This window comes from Sander vitreus, chromosome 10, assembly GCF_031162955.1.
Source record: "Sander vitreus isolate 19-12246 chromosome 10, sanVit1, whole genome shotgun sequence".
Taxonomy (NCBI): Eukaryota; Metazoa; Chordata; class Actinopteri; order Perciformes; family Percidae; genus Sander; species Sander vitreus.
Window position 1 is genome coordinate 15656602 of NC_135864.1, and position 16012 is coordinate 15672613.

The window sequence follows — 16012 nt, forward strand, 5'->3', positions numbered from 1 at the left end:
TCTCAAGTGCACAAGCCTTTAAGGAGGTATTATTTAAGTATGAAAGAAGAGGCTATATAGGTATATATATACCCCAAATATTTTAATAAGAAGAGAGGCCTCTCAACAAAAAAAAAAAAACACATTCTACTAGGGCTGTCAAACGATTAAGTTTTCTTAATCGCGATTAATCGCTGAATTTGCATAGTTAATCGCGATTAATTGCATATTTTATTATTATTATTTCACATTTCAGAACAGTTTTTAAGTACATATTAACAATTGAAAGCAATTCTTACCAGTGTATCTTGATTGGGAATCAAATTAATGCACAGAAAGTTACTTTATGAACTTTACTTTAAGATTTATATTTGTTATTATTTATTTACTGTAAACAAAAGAAAAATGTGTGAATCTGTCATTATTGCACAATTCCTCCAAGTACCTAACTAAAAAACTAAAAATCCCTATCCTTACCAGAGTCAATATAGTGTGCAGTAACTCCTAAATAATTTTGATTACTCACTGACGTCCAGTGATCACCGGTTAATGAGACAGCGTTTGCAGCACCTTGCAGCAGGGCTGCTTTCTCCGTGTCATACAGGCTGTGTATGGTGAAACTACTGTCCCCCTCGACGGCAATGAGACGGGTCAGAACATGCCAACCGTAGTACGTCTTGACGGCACGACGCAAAGTCGAGTGAAGTGTAAAATAAATTAATAAATGCCGGCATGCGATAAATGTGATTAAAAAAATGAACGCGTTATGATCGACCCTTAATCGCATCGCGATTAACGCGTTAATGCTGACAGCCCTACATTCTACACATCAGCAAGTCATCTCAACTTTCCTATAACTGAAGAGAACTCCCCAGACAGAAGCCCAGGAGAACAGGGCTGCATCGGTGCTGTGCGCTGACACTGAAAGCTGACTCACACTGTGTTTGATCATATCTTCAGCATAAATACAATATAATGCAAACAAGGAGGAGAGGAAACCAGGTCATGCTCAAAGCCCTTCAGAGATTTCTTACTTTGTGCACACACTTCTCTCACTCCACCAAACCTCTCTTTTCTTTAAATTCCCCATCTGTGTTGTATTGCATTCTTGCTGAGCGTGTTGTTCCACACAGTGCCTGTACTGTAACTGTTTCAGTCAGAGAGATCTTTTGTTGTCATGTTAACACTCACAGCCTCTTTTCCTCTTCCTCTGCCTGCCCTCTTAACCCTGCTCTTTATCTTCTCCTTTCATTATCCTCTGGCTTCCTCTACTTTCCTAACATTTCCATCTTCCTCAATCTTTTTCTCATTTGTGCTCCTTTCTCCTCTCCTCTCCTTTACTCTAAAGACCCACATTAATATGAACTCACCTGTAAAACATTGCACTCCCTCATTCCTCATGTCAATAATTAAAAGAACCTCTTGACATTGACATCACACAGGAGAATAGTTCTGAATTGGTACAAGCATGGCGGGAAAACAGTTTCTTTTCATGATTTGCGTAAGAGTCAATGGAGCATGTTTCCCTCCATGCTATCACTCCTCATTTATTTTTGATGAATAAGTGATGAGATTCTGCTGTTGTTGTTGGCAGTGGCACAACTTGGTATGCAGGCCAAGACAATATGCAGACAGACTTTTCTTTCTCTCTCCATGCGTTGTTGACAAACAGTTTGTCTGTACGTAATGAATCACTCAGCGATCATTTAATTTTGATTGGGTGAGCGGCTGCATGAGTTGTTGTTCATGGACCTCAGAGTGAAAATGGAGTCAGGCCCGGCTAATAAGAAATGAACCGCAGACAGAGTGATGGCGGCACCAAAGTGCATTTGTCCTCTATGGCCATTACTGTCAACTCTCACAGAGAAATTATGGCGTTTATTAAGAGCGAGTGCGTTGAGACAGAAATTATGCGCTTGCGTGTGTTTGTGCATGCACATGTTAGTGATGCAGGCGCAAACAACACTAGGTGGCTAAGCATTAGTATTCTCTGGCTGGATTCACACGGTGTCTCCATTAAATCAAAGCACAAGCCCAAATGGAAGAGGTCAGCAGTGACAAGACTGGCTGAGGTATAATGTTCTGCAGATAGGTATGGGTTCATGCTAAAATTATAACTAAATCCAAACCAGGTGAGCTGTGAAACATTGCCGGCTTGTGACAAGTCAAATATAGTTTCTACTTGGAAGATACATGCCATTTGACACAATCTTTTCTGCTTTGACCTGAGAGTATACATTTCTTGTATGAGTGACTCCAGCGGGACTTAAACTGTTGAGTGCTGCAACAGTAATTCATCATATTCAACAGAGTAAGATGCATGAGAACCAAAGCTCATAGTATAACAAGACACAGATGAGAAAATGACCTTAGAGAGGCAAACAGTAAAGGCATCACATTAAGCTGTTAGCACCTTGGAAGTAGGGAATATTGTGTGTGTGTTTTGGTAGTAGCTTTGCTTTTCAGTAAAGTGGTCATTCCAAACTTTGAAGTTGTCTGAATTACATAACTGCCCCCTTTAGAGAGTGGATGGTTGCTGTAACAGAGCTACTCCAGCTCATCCTTTGTTCTTGAGTCATGGTTTGAGTCAGATTGTCTGGAGAGCTACCATCGGCAAAGTACAAGAGGTCATTGAGAGCCTAAATGGTATCTGGTGTTTTCATTTTCATGGCAGTACATTGCATCAGTCACTGGATCAAATGAAAGATAACGAGATCATTCTGCACAAATACATTTCAGCGCATGTCTGCATTTGTCTGTGCTATTAACTTTACGTTTATGTATGTATTGATATGTGGCAGCCTTTATGTCCAAGACAAATTTCCTGAGGGATATATTAAGTACTGTAATCCTGAATCTTGATTGTAAAGATAAAGAGATTACAGATAAAATAGATTTTAAAGACACATTTAAGTCATTGTTAATGTATCTATTTATTTGGTATGGTTTCCTCTCGTCTTTGGCTTCCAAGTAATAATACTTTAATATAAATTGTCTGAAAACAGTGCTGCAATGCTGATGTTATGAACCCACAATAGGGAACTGAAATTCACTTTTAGTTTTGAGACAAATCAATATTTGATCAGTAGCAAGAATGGAAGATGAAAGAATGGAGTGCTGATTTTATTGCTGGCACAACCGTGATCCAGGAGGAGTGAGAGAAAAAAAAAGGAAAGCAAGAAAGAAAGAAATTAAAGTTCAATTTCTACCACTGTGCTTTTTCTATCAGAAATGTTCCAGAGTCAGAGACAAAGTGTCAGGAGCGTGACATCAGAGCAGTCACCAATAGCAGAGGCAGTGAACTGTACACAATCACAAAACAAAACAGGCTTCGGGGTGATTACGGTTTATCTATTCGTGAAAGAGAGAAAATTCATTCAGGTTGAGGCCTCAATCATCTAAACTTTCTCTCTAATGCCTTGCATGGGTCAGCGACAAAATCTTTAAACTTCAGCTTCTTTTGTGATTGTTTTTGAAACTTGACACCAGGGGCCCGTTTCAGAAAGCAGAGGCCTGTACTACGAAGCAAGATTTGGCGTTAACGAGGTAACTTCAGGATCAACCCAGGGTTTTGCGTATCACGACATTGGATCACTTGTTACCGGGTTAAATCGCCATGGTAACTTATGCTGAACACCTAATCTGCTAGGGAGCAGGTTATGCTGAAGATTAGAGATCAACTGATGTGACCAATCAATACTCGATTGATAACGGCGTCACTGTTCTTAGAAGATCAGGCGGAGCTCGGTGTGCAGAGAGAGAGAGGTTCGCTCATAAAAGTTAAAACATTTAGAGACCGACAACCCCGTTAACATTCCCTGATGGGTATTTTTATGAAAGATATAGATTTTCAGCAAAGGGAATTACGTCAGCTTCTTGAGCCGTGTGTTGCCAATGCGCATCGGTTTGAATTATGTTTTTATATTTTTTATTTGCTCTCACGATCGCTTCCCACTGCCAGGGGTGCAAATAAAATAATAGGCTAAAGCAACAACAGTTTATAGAAAGCACAAGTGTAATTATGGTCAGATCTTGTGCCTGACTGATGGGGAAGTGATATTGATAAGCCTTGTAATTTACGCGTTTACAGCATCGACTATTTTTTGCCAAGCAGCGACTGTATTGTGTTTTGCCTGTAAAACCATGTCTATGTTCTTCATATTTATGTAGAATTATAGTTTGCGCTTCTTATGTAAAATATGCGGCTCTGGTAGATGTTTGCGATTGGCCATGTAGAGAAAACACGTTGTTAGTACGTTGGTAGGTTAAATACGTTACATAAACAACTTAACATTGACTTTTGGTTTCACACGGGATAGGAACAGCAGTCTCCGTGTGAAAGTCCTGTTTGTTTGACCGATCCATCCACCCCGACCTTCTCCCTACGCTGACTTTCGCGGACTTTAATTAGAAAAGTTTTCGTGAATGTAAACCTGGGACAAAATTTGTTTCCCTTGAACATAATTGAGAATGCAGTTTTGTTGGTCTATGGGAACATATTTTTTAAAAGACAGGGCTGGTCTTTGAACATATACTCCAAATCCAGGGTAGCTCTTGTGGAGTTGCGGGGCAGTAATTGATTTCAATTGATCCACTTTCATTTGATCTAGACTAGGGTTCTAGTTTTGCACAAATATGGAATATGGAAGCTTCATGGCTGCTATCCTGATCCCGACCAAAACCTACCCTAAAACTATGGGGATCAATTGAGAATCTCACTGTGGTTTTAATTACTGTCACAGTGACAGTTAAGCATGACTACTTGAACCTTTTCTTCTGTGAACAACTAAAGACACGGACATATAGACATGTTGCATACCTCAACCTGTTGACAGATCTGGATAAGCTTTGCCATTTGGTTCTCCAGTTCGCTGTTTCTCTTCACCAGGTTGGTCAGGTTGTTCTCCAGGGTTTGCTGTTAGGGGGGAGGAGGAGGAAGGAGCAGGGAGACAAGGCTGAACATTAGCACATATTCTCGTGTGCAAAATGTGCATTACGTTATGGATGCAATTGTATATTTTAATTTCAAACATTAAGTTTAAGACACTGGCCAAAAACCTGATGGATTAATTATTATAATTTCTTAACATGCAATTGTGTTTTTTCATTAAAACAACAAATTCATAAATTGTTCTCTATTACATGAATCTGGCAGCAGCATGCCATAGTATGTGATGTTTTTGGTGAAGTCTGTAATATCAGTAACCTGTAATGAACCTCATACCTACTAAGTACTAATTCACATGTTCATATTCATACATTTTTACAGTTATACTGAAAAGCTGAAGTAAATGTTAAAGTCCTACACTGTAAGCTTGTGCTGTAACCTATAGTGCGATTCTAATACTGCATTGAAAATCAAAGGAAAGAAAACAAATTGAATCCCAATTCCATCCCAATTAATTGCTTTTTAACTGCTACAAATGCTCATATAGCAGATTTATTTATTTATTTTAACATATTGTCTGTAATATGGAAACTGTCTGACCTTGTCATACTTTAAAGCCACAAAAAAAGAAATTTGGCACCTGAACAATTACACCAATCAACCTCCACTGGCAATTTGAATGATCAAACACTCAATTACTATCCCTTAACTGTTTGTCAAATGCAAAAAAAATAACACACACACACACACACACACACACACACACACACACACACACACACACACACACACACACACACACACACACACACACACACACACACACACACACACACACACACACACACACACACACACACACACACACACACACTACAAAAGATGAAAATGGAAACAACAAGCAAATAGCCAGAAATGGAAATGCCGATCAAAAGGAAGCAAATCAGCGATGGCGGCGACGGCGTTGGGCATCAAAACAACAACAACAAGCACAGCTGCAAAGAGAACAGTAGAACAAAGCAGCAGACAAGCGGCGGTGTTTGAAGTAGCTCTACTCATGCAAGTGAAAGGGAGGTGGGCTGGGCAAGCACCTGGCCACCACTGTGACTGTCTGACTGTACCTCTCTGCTTTCCAATATCTCCTCTGCCTGTCGCTCAGCCTGATTTACTGTCGGTTGTCTGTTTGACTTTGCACCCACTTAATTATTTATCTGCCTGCTTAACTCCCTCATTGCATCCCTTCCTTATCCATCCAGGTGTCTACCTGTGTGCCTGTCTGCCTATATACAGGGATAGGTGAGGAGGGTGGTGGGGTTGGAAAAGGCAGCCAAGGAACTCACCGCAGCGCTTGTCTTTGAAGCCTCCATTACCGCATCTGACACTCTGCCCGGGCTCACCTGATAAGCCTACGAACACACACACACATACACCCACATGAGTGCACGTAAACACACATACGCAGACGAGCCTGAGCCCACAGCATCTGTCACCTAAACGCAACTGAAGAGGAGAACTCCTCCCAGAACAAGTTTCTCTTATTATGGCCTTCTACATGAATGCAGACAATAGTGTGGCTCACAGTGTCTGCTAATATTTCCCTGAAACTGGAGTTACATCACTGGGTCTTGCATTTGGTTGTTGTGTCGCAGCCCTGTGCGAGAGTGTTTGTGTAAGAGGGAGTTTGAAGTGGAACATCAGTGAGAAGGGACAGATGGGTCATTAATTAGCAAGCTGGAGACGAAGATGATTAATACATCAGAACACAGCTGCCTCCCATGGGACTGCAGTGAAACAAACTCCTCTGTCCTCTACATACATAGGCCTACATGCATGTGTGTGTGTATTTTTGTCTTTAAGTGTGTGACTCAGTAGGTGGATCTGCATTTATACATTCAAGACACACGGCGTGTGTACGTCTCTGTGTATGAAGATGACATCTGCCTGTACTTGTACATGTACTGTAGGTGAATAGAGGCACTAAACTTTAAATTGTGTGTATCTGCTCTATGAGTGATCACAAAACGTCTGTTGTGTGTGTGTAAATAGGGTTCTGCCTGACTTGTGTTGGCACTGCTGTGGCTTCTGCCCAGCAGGCAGGACAAGTGACAGAGAGAGAGAGAGAGAGAGAGAGATAGAGAGAGAGAGAGAGATAGATAGATAGATAGATAGATAGATAGATAGATAGATAGAGAGAGAGAGAGAGAGAGAGAGAGAGAGAGAGAGAGAGAGAGAGATGGGGAAGGCTGAGCAATCGTCAACAACAAACTCATTAAAACACACAACAGACATCAAAAACGGCAAGAACCACTCGGAGATAGAGAGGGGGAGCAGAGAAGAACATGGATAAAGGGAGGAATGGAGGCAGAAAAAGGGTGAGATGGGTGGGAGAAGGTGCCAGCAAGTGTTGAATGGATGGTGACTTGCAGGAGGTGGCAAAATTATTTGTCAAGGCAAACAAGGATAACATTTTTATAATATAATGTGATGTCTTGCTATTCTGTCAAAACCGTTATTAGAGCAGCCTCCTCAGTTCTACTACTAGCTAGTTTCAAACCAGGTTGCACCATTAAAACGTCATGTCTTAACTAGTAAAGACTAATAGTGGTGCTATTAATGTGTAAATCGGTTGCTAGGAAATACCTGGTTTGGATTGGATTCCTGATCCAATCAAAAACTATATAAACAGAAAGTCATTGTAGCATCATGAGCTGTAACATAACTTCCAAAATTTAAATGTCTATCATGACAAACAATAAATTAAATCTTCACTTAGTAAACACATAGTTGTTATAACCAGGCTTGGTTTAAACTTTAGCACTACATTTTCTTAATCTATCAACTATACCTACATGTTTACTAGTATGGAAAGTAAAAAGGTGATACATACAATAAGGCACACAATTACAGAAAGAGGGAGAAATAAACGAGATGGAGGGAGGAGTGAGAGAAGGGTGGAATGAGAGAAGGGAAAGCAGAGAAAGACATGAATGGAGGGAGGAGGAAAATAAACGGCAAGCAGAAAAGACGAATTGCATTTCAGTTGTTTGAGGCACATGATTGGGCTTGCTGGGGTAGGCAGGGCTCTTAGCATATGGTTATATCATTCATTCACTGATTCAGCTTTGGACATGGCATGTCATGAGAGTGAACAGAGAGAGAGAGAAAGAGATCGAGGGGGTTGATGGGATGGAAATAGGCATGAGTCCTGTGCTGAGAGGGGCAGCTTGGCAGAGTAACTCAAGTCTGGCCTGCCCTCTCTTCTAGTCTTCTGTCTCTTCTGCTGCTGTCTTTTCTCTCGTTATCTGTCTTCTTGTCACTCTCTACCTTTGTCTCTTTTCTACAGTACGTCTTCTCTCCCTCTTACCTGGCTTTCTGTCTCCTACCTCGCTCTGTGTCTCGCTACTTCAGTCCTTATTCTGTCCGTCTCGGAACAGTTACAACTACAGCTGCTGACAGCCCATCATCTTGGGTTAGATCACCACCCCCTCATATGACTGCATTGTGTTGAGGAGCTCCAGGGTTTCATTGCTTTACAGATGATCCCATTTCTCTTTGAAACAAAAAGGACAGCTCCCTATTTATATTATAGTAGCTACAGAGACTTGAGAAAGGGATTGTGGGAGAAATAAAAGGATACCTCTGTCTTACAGGAGACTTGCGTATGATGGAAGGTTTACTGAACGCACATTTGTATCAAAGTTGAGACTGCTGTCACAGTTTAATCTTCACTGTTTAAAGAGTCTGTAGATCAATTCACATTACTGCTAAACCATGAAATTACACAGAATTACATCACAAAGTACCAAAAAAGAAATACAGTTACAGTAATTGTGTTTTTAAATACATTTCTGGGAAATCCAACAAGCCAATGACTGATTTCTGCAAACATGTCTGTGTTTCAGTAGTAACTGTGACGAATAAGCAGTTGGCAATTTCTGAAATCGTATTACGTTAATCCAATTGCAGGATAATGTGTTACTCCCCAACCTGAGGTGTGGGCAGAGCTCATTGTTACTCTGCTACAGGAACATTAAAACAGTCAAGAGGAGGTCAAGAATGTAATCACAAAGAAAATTAGGCAGTAAGAGAAATGGACACAAGTGTTATGAGAAGTCTCCCAGAAATTAATAAGTGCTTGGCCATAGGAAAAAAAATATATGCAGTGTTTTTATGCTGCCTGCATCACATGCCTAATAAGATGTAATTGTCCAGTGGCTGAATCTCCGGGTCGTTACCACAACGTTACAACAAAAATTAAACTGCCGCCACAACAAAAATGGAACTGAATGCCCTGAGGCCAAGTATCCAACTTCAAAGTCTTTTTTTCTTTTAATTAATTCAGGATCCTCCCCCGTGCACAACGAGACAGTAAGAGAAACAGAAATGAAAGTGAGAGAAAGAGGGAGAGATTAAACTCGAGAAAGAGCAATAGAATAGAACAAGCTCACTTTACAGCTGTTGTTAACAAGAGGTTTTTCAGAGTCTGGATGTGTCAGTAACACAAGCCTTCTGGGAAACAGGGTTTGTGTCTGAGGAGAATATTCCATAGGGCAGAGCTTTTGAGACCAACCAATTGTAGCAGGGTATAACAAACAGGGAGTCACGTCTGTCTCATAACCTGCTGGCTGAAGACCAATTAATGAGAGATGCTTAAAACTAAAATGGTCACACTTTTTTTGTTTTTATCTTACAACCAAAAACAGTCCATTTGTGCATTTTGGCTTAGCCTGTTGTGCAAGGTAGAAGAGTTATGTTTAACAATGACTTTAAGGTACTCCCTTTCACATGAATAGGATGCTTCACATGTTTGAACTCCGAATGAACTCCTTTGACCTTCAAGCTATGAGCGAAAAATGGGAGCAGACAGCGAGAAGATGCTTGCTTTCATTTACACGTCTGGTTGGGGAATTTAAATAAAGTTGCTGGGAAGGGTACGGAAGGACAAGTCCATACTGTCATAGTCAATTTCTCTTCTTTACAAATCCCAATTGTTTCTTCTCCCCGAAACCATTAATATGAGAAAAAGACATCTTAAATGGAAACAAATCCAATAGTAATTCAACGTTTTAGACATGTGAGGGGATTAGGATCAGGAAATGTCTCTCTGTAGGTTTGAAAGGGAATAATGGATCGTCATGAGTACTGAACAGCAACGAGGAGGCCAGACACAAGCTGGCATTTGATTTTGTTTATAAGACTCTGGGATATCTCATGGGTGCGTGTGTGCTTTTAGCTTCCCAATTATTTGTTTGGGTCAGGGGCAGACTGACCCAGGACTGCTAAAACCAAGAAGAAAGGACAGAAAGAATAAGTGTGAAAAAGAAAAAGACAGAAATAGATGCCACATGAGGCAAAGCCATATCCCTGACCATTTCCCAATGGCCTTTATTAGACAATTTCATATCATTTTACAGGCTGAGGATGCTGTGATATTCAACTGTAAAGAGATGGGAACTTAAAGCTGTGGATTAGCGGGGGTCTGGACTGAGATGAAGTGGGGTTAGTAGTAAACAGTGATATGGTTGAATGAGCTTAAAGGATCTTTCTGTTTCATTTCAATCGGCCTACACTGGATTCTTGTTGGAACAGTGCAATTATTTGTCATGGATTAATACTGAGAAAGGAAAATACCATATATATGTGGCTTGGCTTTTGTTCAATATGATCAATATCTCTGCTTAAGAGAGAGAGAACATGCTTTTTTGAGCCAACAGTGATACTACCTAACTGTGTTTTGTGCATATGAGTATCTTACAAATGGAGCATGCAGAAACAGCAGACCAATAAACAAAATTGGGCTGATTAAATTCCTTAAAACATACAATAATTAGTACTCTAAGAAACACCAGTTCTGCAAATGTCACTTTTGTTAACATCAATATACAGCCCTTATATCATATAGAGCAGATACTACTCATATTTGTATCCATACTCAAAGGCAACACCTCGGGACTCCTGATAATATCTGGACTGTGACAGATGTAAACAAAACACAAGAAGGATCTAATCGAACTCTAGGGTAAAAACAGCAAATGAGTACGTTTCAAATGTTGGATAATTCCTTTAAGGGCCTAAAAGGGCTACAGTAGTATGTTTCACATCTTAAATTGTAGGCTTCAATAGGCAGCAGAGTGTCCTAATCAGCAGGGAGGCTTGATTCTCCAATCAGAAAATCCAGGTTAAATATCTCTGCTGAAGTGTCCTTCAGCAACACACTAAATTCCTGCTGCCTCTGAAAACACGGTCCGGTAGCTAACCTAAACCTCTAACCTCTCTGTGAAACTGGAAGAGCGAATGTCCTATGGAGTTTTTTTCTTTTTCTTTCTTTCTGGCTGTCTTTCTTTCTTTCTTTCTTTCAAAAACGAACAAAAATCAACAGTCTTGGCATCATTTGCACAGTAGCGACAGTTCGGCTCCCACAGCATTATCTACATAAAGCTGGCTTGTTATTTTTGCAATGTCAGGCAAATTGGTTCTACAATATACAACAGGACATTGTTATGCTTTCTCATATAATCTCATATAACCCACATAATTCTGATATTTCCTCAGCAGTCTTTACCTTTGGGGGTTTGTATTGGGTATGGAAAAAAAAAACTTTTTAAATTGTTTTAAATTTTAAAATGTGCATAGTCACAATAAAATAAACAAATAAATATATGAGCCATCCACTGTAGATATTTTGGTATTTGGAGTTGAAATAGATGCCGTGCACTATGAATTTTTTCTTCTTTTTTTATCTCTACCTTCGTTCTTTAGTAGTTCTTCTCCGGTTTTATATTGTATGCTTTAATTGTGTTTTTCTGTAACCAATGTTTTATGTATACAGATTAATAGTTGTAATTTTACTTTCACCGTTCTAAAAAAAAAAAAAGGAAAATGAATGAGCACTGACTTGACTAATTCACTGTCTGTACAATACTCTGTAGCTCAATAAAAAGAAATAATGACAAAAAAAGAAACAAAATAGATGCCGTGTGTGACAGTAAGGGCAAGGCCCAGCTCGTTAGGTAGGATTTCCATGGCCTGTTAACAGCTGCTTGTCCTCTACGCTCACCTCCCACGGCACCAGCTCTGAGTGGCAGCCTTCAGCATGATGGGCTCCACTGTCTTCTCCTCCTGATTGGTTGCCATTGCAAATGGATTGTATATTCACAAATTCTTTTAGCCAAAATGCTTGACTGCTTAACTTGGCATGAAAAACCAGATGAGGTAGAGAAATCGACAACGAGACTGAGAAAGAAAAAAAGAGAAAGAAAGAGCACCTAACAGCAAGATAGTCACACTGACAGACAGGCAGCACACAACATTTTATTGGCTGTAATGCAATTATCCAGCTGCCGGCTCTTTGGTATATTCATATGATACGGTTATTCATTTTGCCTTATTTTCTAAAATTCAATAACAGAGAAAGCTGTGTTTTGGGTCTGAGTCATTCTAACTGATAGGAACCCAGAGGACATTGCTTAGCTCTGTGTCTCTAAACCAAACAAAATACCTACTTTTTTGCAAAGCACTGCTATGAATTTCCACCAATTTTGTCCTCAGAAGTCAAAAGAATGAGTCATACTTTCATTTAGTTCGGTCCAAGGTTCTTGTAGACAATATTTATGGAGTGTTTCTCAGACACATGTTGAACTGTGCCCACACAGTAACTAAATCAACTATGACAGTAACTAAAATCAAATGAGATGTATGATGGACAAATATTACCAACTAGCAAAATGTGGTGTGGAATTAAGTAGAGAGGAGGAATGTATTTCATTTGACTGTGAAATTAATCGCGATTAACTGTGTGACTGGTCAAAAAGTGAAAAAAAGATTATATTTCAATGAAAGCGCAGAGCTGCAAAGCCAGTACCCACAGGAGATCACAGAGACGTGCGGTCTACACCCTCAAAAATATAACAACGTAATGAGAACCGCAGCTGACACAAAAACATGCGGCTGCTGCAGAAGATGTTTGCCAAGAGAAAAAAACAGGCAACCTGATTGGTTATCTGGGTGCAGAGAGTGCAGAAAATCCTAACATGAGGCAGGAAAGATTTGTATATTTTGTATTAGTAAATATTACGGATGCGTGCACAAGCATAAAACAACCTCATGTTGGTTTTTGCTCACTGGAGCCAGAGATTTCAGAGGCAATTTTATAGCAGCTTTGCAATTTTACATTGGCTCCATGAATCTCATACCGACATCCTTTACTTGAATAACTACAATCAGGATGGGCTTCTGATGAAGCACTATAATCCTACGTGATTTAAATTAATTAAATGCAGCGTTGTTCAAAAAGTTACCACAGAAGTGAGATAAGCACGGCAGTCAGTTGCGCCCAGTTTGTTAGTTAGTTCCAAAAAAAATCCTTTTCTGAAACCAAGGTGTTTTTACAAAACCTCCCCTTAAGCCTTTAAGCAGCAAGACATCCACGCAGAGCGAGGAGGAGAGACAGAGATGTGGTGATATCAAAGAAGTCACATTTATGTGGAGGTGACAAATGTCTTGTTTGCCTAGTTACAAAGCGGATACAAATCTATGGCAAATGTTAAAAACTGTGACCTGGGCATAGTGACGATCTTTACACTCTCAGACTCAGATTAATTGGCCCTCTCTGGTTTGTCACCTGCACATTATGCTTGCTCTCTCTCATTATATTTTATTACTAAGGAAAACATTATTGAAAGCCGTTAGGAAAGACTGATAGAGAGCAGCTGGCGCTGTATTCCCATAAGATACTGAGATTCAGAGCTGTTTGCCTGTGAAAACACAATGAATAACTGAAATGACAGTTGTGAAGTTTTCATCACGGCCCCACCGTTTTGAGAGTCCTTGACAGTGTTTTACTATATCACTTGTGGCAAAGTGACATTGACCCAAAGCACATTTGAGCTTGTGGAAAATTCATGTGCACTTCACAAACACTGGATATGCACAGTTTTCTGGTCGAGAGGGTACATGCACCTCAAACCCATTTTCCCTTTCTGAGACGAGGGTGCATGGTAGAGGAAACTGATTCAGGCACAGGAAGATATTTTCTCGGAATGGTATCACCATCACCATCATAATCATCTTTTTCTATTGCATCATTGTAATCTCTCTTTCTGTGCACAACATGTACACTGGGAATGTCAGCTCCTCTCTCTGTGTTTTCAAAAACACAGAAATACCATAGTAGAGCTGATTGAATTTCTACAGACTTGTGTCACATATCAGGGAAATAGGCTTATTTACGTTCTCACAGAGAGTTATATAAGAAGGTCAATACCACTCTTATGTCTGTACAATAAATACGTAGCTGGAGCCAGGAGCCTTTTAGCTTAGCTCAGCATAAAGAATGGAAGCAGGAGGAAACAGCTAGCCTGGCTCTTTCCAAACATAACATAATTTGCCAAACAGCATCTCTTAAACTCATTAATTAGCACATTAATTAACACATGACAGCTCGTTTGTTTAATACGTACAAAAGCTGTAGTGTAAAAACGACAATTCACCACTTTATGGGAGGTTTAGTGCCAGACTATTTCTTTGCCGTCACTTTTACCTTTCAGTTTTTGTATGGATAAACAAGCAAAATATAACATGGTAATTAGTGAGCTTTGGAGGAGCAGATTTTGTTACTTTTGGACAGAGCTAGGCTAGATGTTTCCTTCTGCTTCCAGTATTTATGCTGAGCTAAGCTACATATTTATTGATCTTCTCATCTAACTCTTATTGAGAAAGCCAATAAGCACATTTCCCTAAATTGTCAAACTACTGCTTTAAACAGCATTTCTGCACAATCTTAAAGGAGAAATCCGGCGCAAAATGAGCCTAGGGGTTAATAACACGTGTACCGAGTCGACCGTTCTCTGAGATATGTTTTTATGCTAATCGAATGTGACCAGTTTTAGTGCAAACCGCTAATTAGCTTATAACGTTAGTCGGCGGGGCACGCAAAGTGAAAAGAAAACGCTATTTCTATACCACTAACAAGGCTCAAAATAGCACCACACTTCCACTGTAGCATAATGAGGGTCCCTACATGTAAACCGAAGCATTGAGAACTTTGTAAGTATACAGACAGTTTATTAAAAAGATAGTTTATAAAGACTGTACCATTCACTATATAGGCAGGCGCCATCTTGGGAAGACGAACGCTGTGCAACCAGTAACATAGCTCAAGCACGGCGTTTGTCGTACCCATGTGTTATTAACCCATAGGTTCATTTTGCGCTGGATTTCTCCCTCTCTTTTAGTTCATCTATTTCCTATTTTCCTTGTTGACAGCTGAAGCCTCAACTGTGGGTCAGCTGGAGGCAAGTTGGCTAGACACAAGGTCTCGTCATTTAAATCGTAAGCAATGATTAAACATTGAACATCATGGAATCCCTATAGCTTCTCTTTCCCTTCGCTTGTTGTTTCCATGCCACTTCTGATCTCTCATCCCCACTCTTCTATAATGTCAGCTGTCGCCCTCTCCTAATTTCTTCCTCAACCCTAACCTTAATCATCTTGTCCTTCACTTCTTTATTCTGACTTTTTAATAACCTGTAAAAACTAAATAAATATATAATATTATAAAAATAATAAGGTGTGGTGCTATCTCTACTTCTCAGTTTAAATTTTAACATGTTTTATTAGGCCGGTTACCTAAAGATAGCAGACGTTACAACTTTGGCTGCCATAGCAAATAGCAGTCCAACTTGAAATGACACGTTTATTTTCGATCTTTAATAATTGAAGTTCTACAAAATCAATCTACCCTCTCTTTGGACTTCTTTTTGCTGTACATGTCATCTTTTTAAACGTTCAGTAACAGGGATAATAATCTGGTGTGACTAACACTTCCCAAGCTTCTAGTAAAACATCCAGAGGAGTTCATCTGAACTCATAGACTACAGAACTGGGGGTTGGTTCTGCGAGTGTGTGATATGTTGTTATGAGCAACATAGTTAGTCGATTTCTTTTGAGGTGAGAAGGTTCAGAGGCAGCGAACGCCTCATTTCTGAAAGCATATGACATTAATGCAACCAGTAGGAGGGTAAACACACCCATATATGTAACATGAACTTAAAACACACACAGAGGAGCATATGTCATGACGTGTGTCGAAATTAAACCTGAGGTGCTGCCACATGCTCATGGACATCTTAATGCAAAATGTGTATC

General features: G+C 39.8%; 1 protein-coding gene across 5 annotated transcripts in view; it reads right to left on the minus strand.

The window, feature by feature from the left end:
* mid2 (midline 2) overlaps window positions 1–16012 on the minus strand; it is a 95382-nt gene that overhangs the window by 40371 nt on the left and 38999 nt on the right. For 3 of the 5 annotated variants that reach the window (XM_078260520.1, XM_078260515.1, XM_078260518.1), the window contains exons 3-4: window positions 6208–6273; window positions 4799–4894 (exon numbers count right to left, since the gene is read on the minus strand). The exons of 1 other annotated variant lie outside the window; for it this stretch is intronic. In XM_078260520.1, the coding sequence (XP_078116646.1) occupies window positions 4799–4894; window positions 6208–6273 (162 nt within the window). The remainder of the gene's footprint in view (window positions 1–4798; window positions 4895–6207; window positions 6274–16012) is intronic. One more of the 5 variants, XM_078260516.1, reaches the window with a different exon arrangement.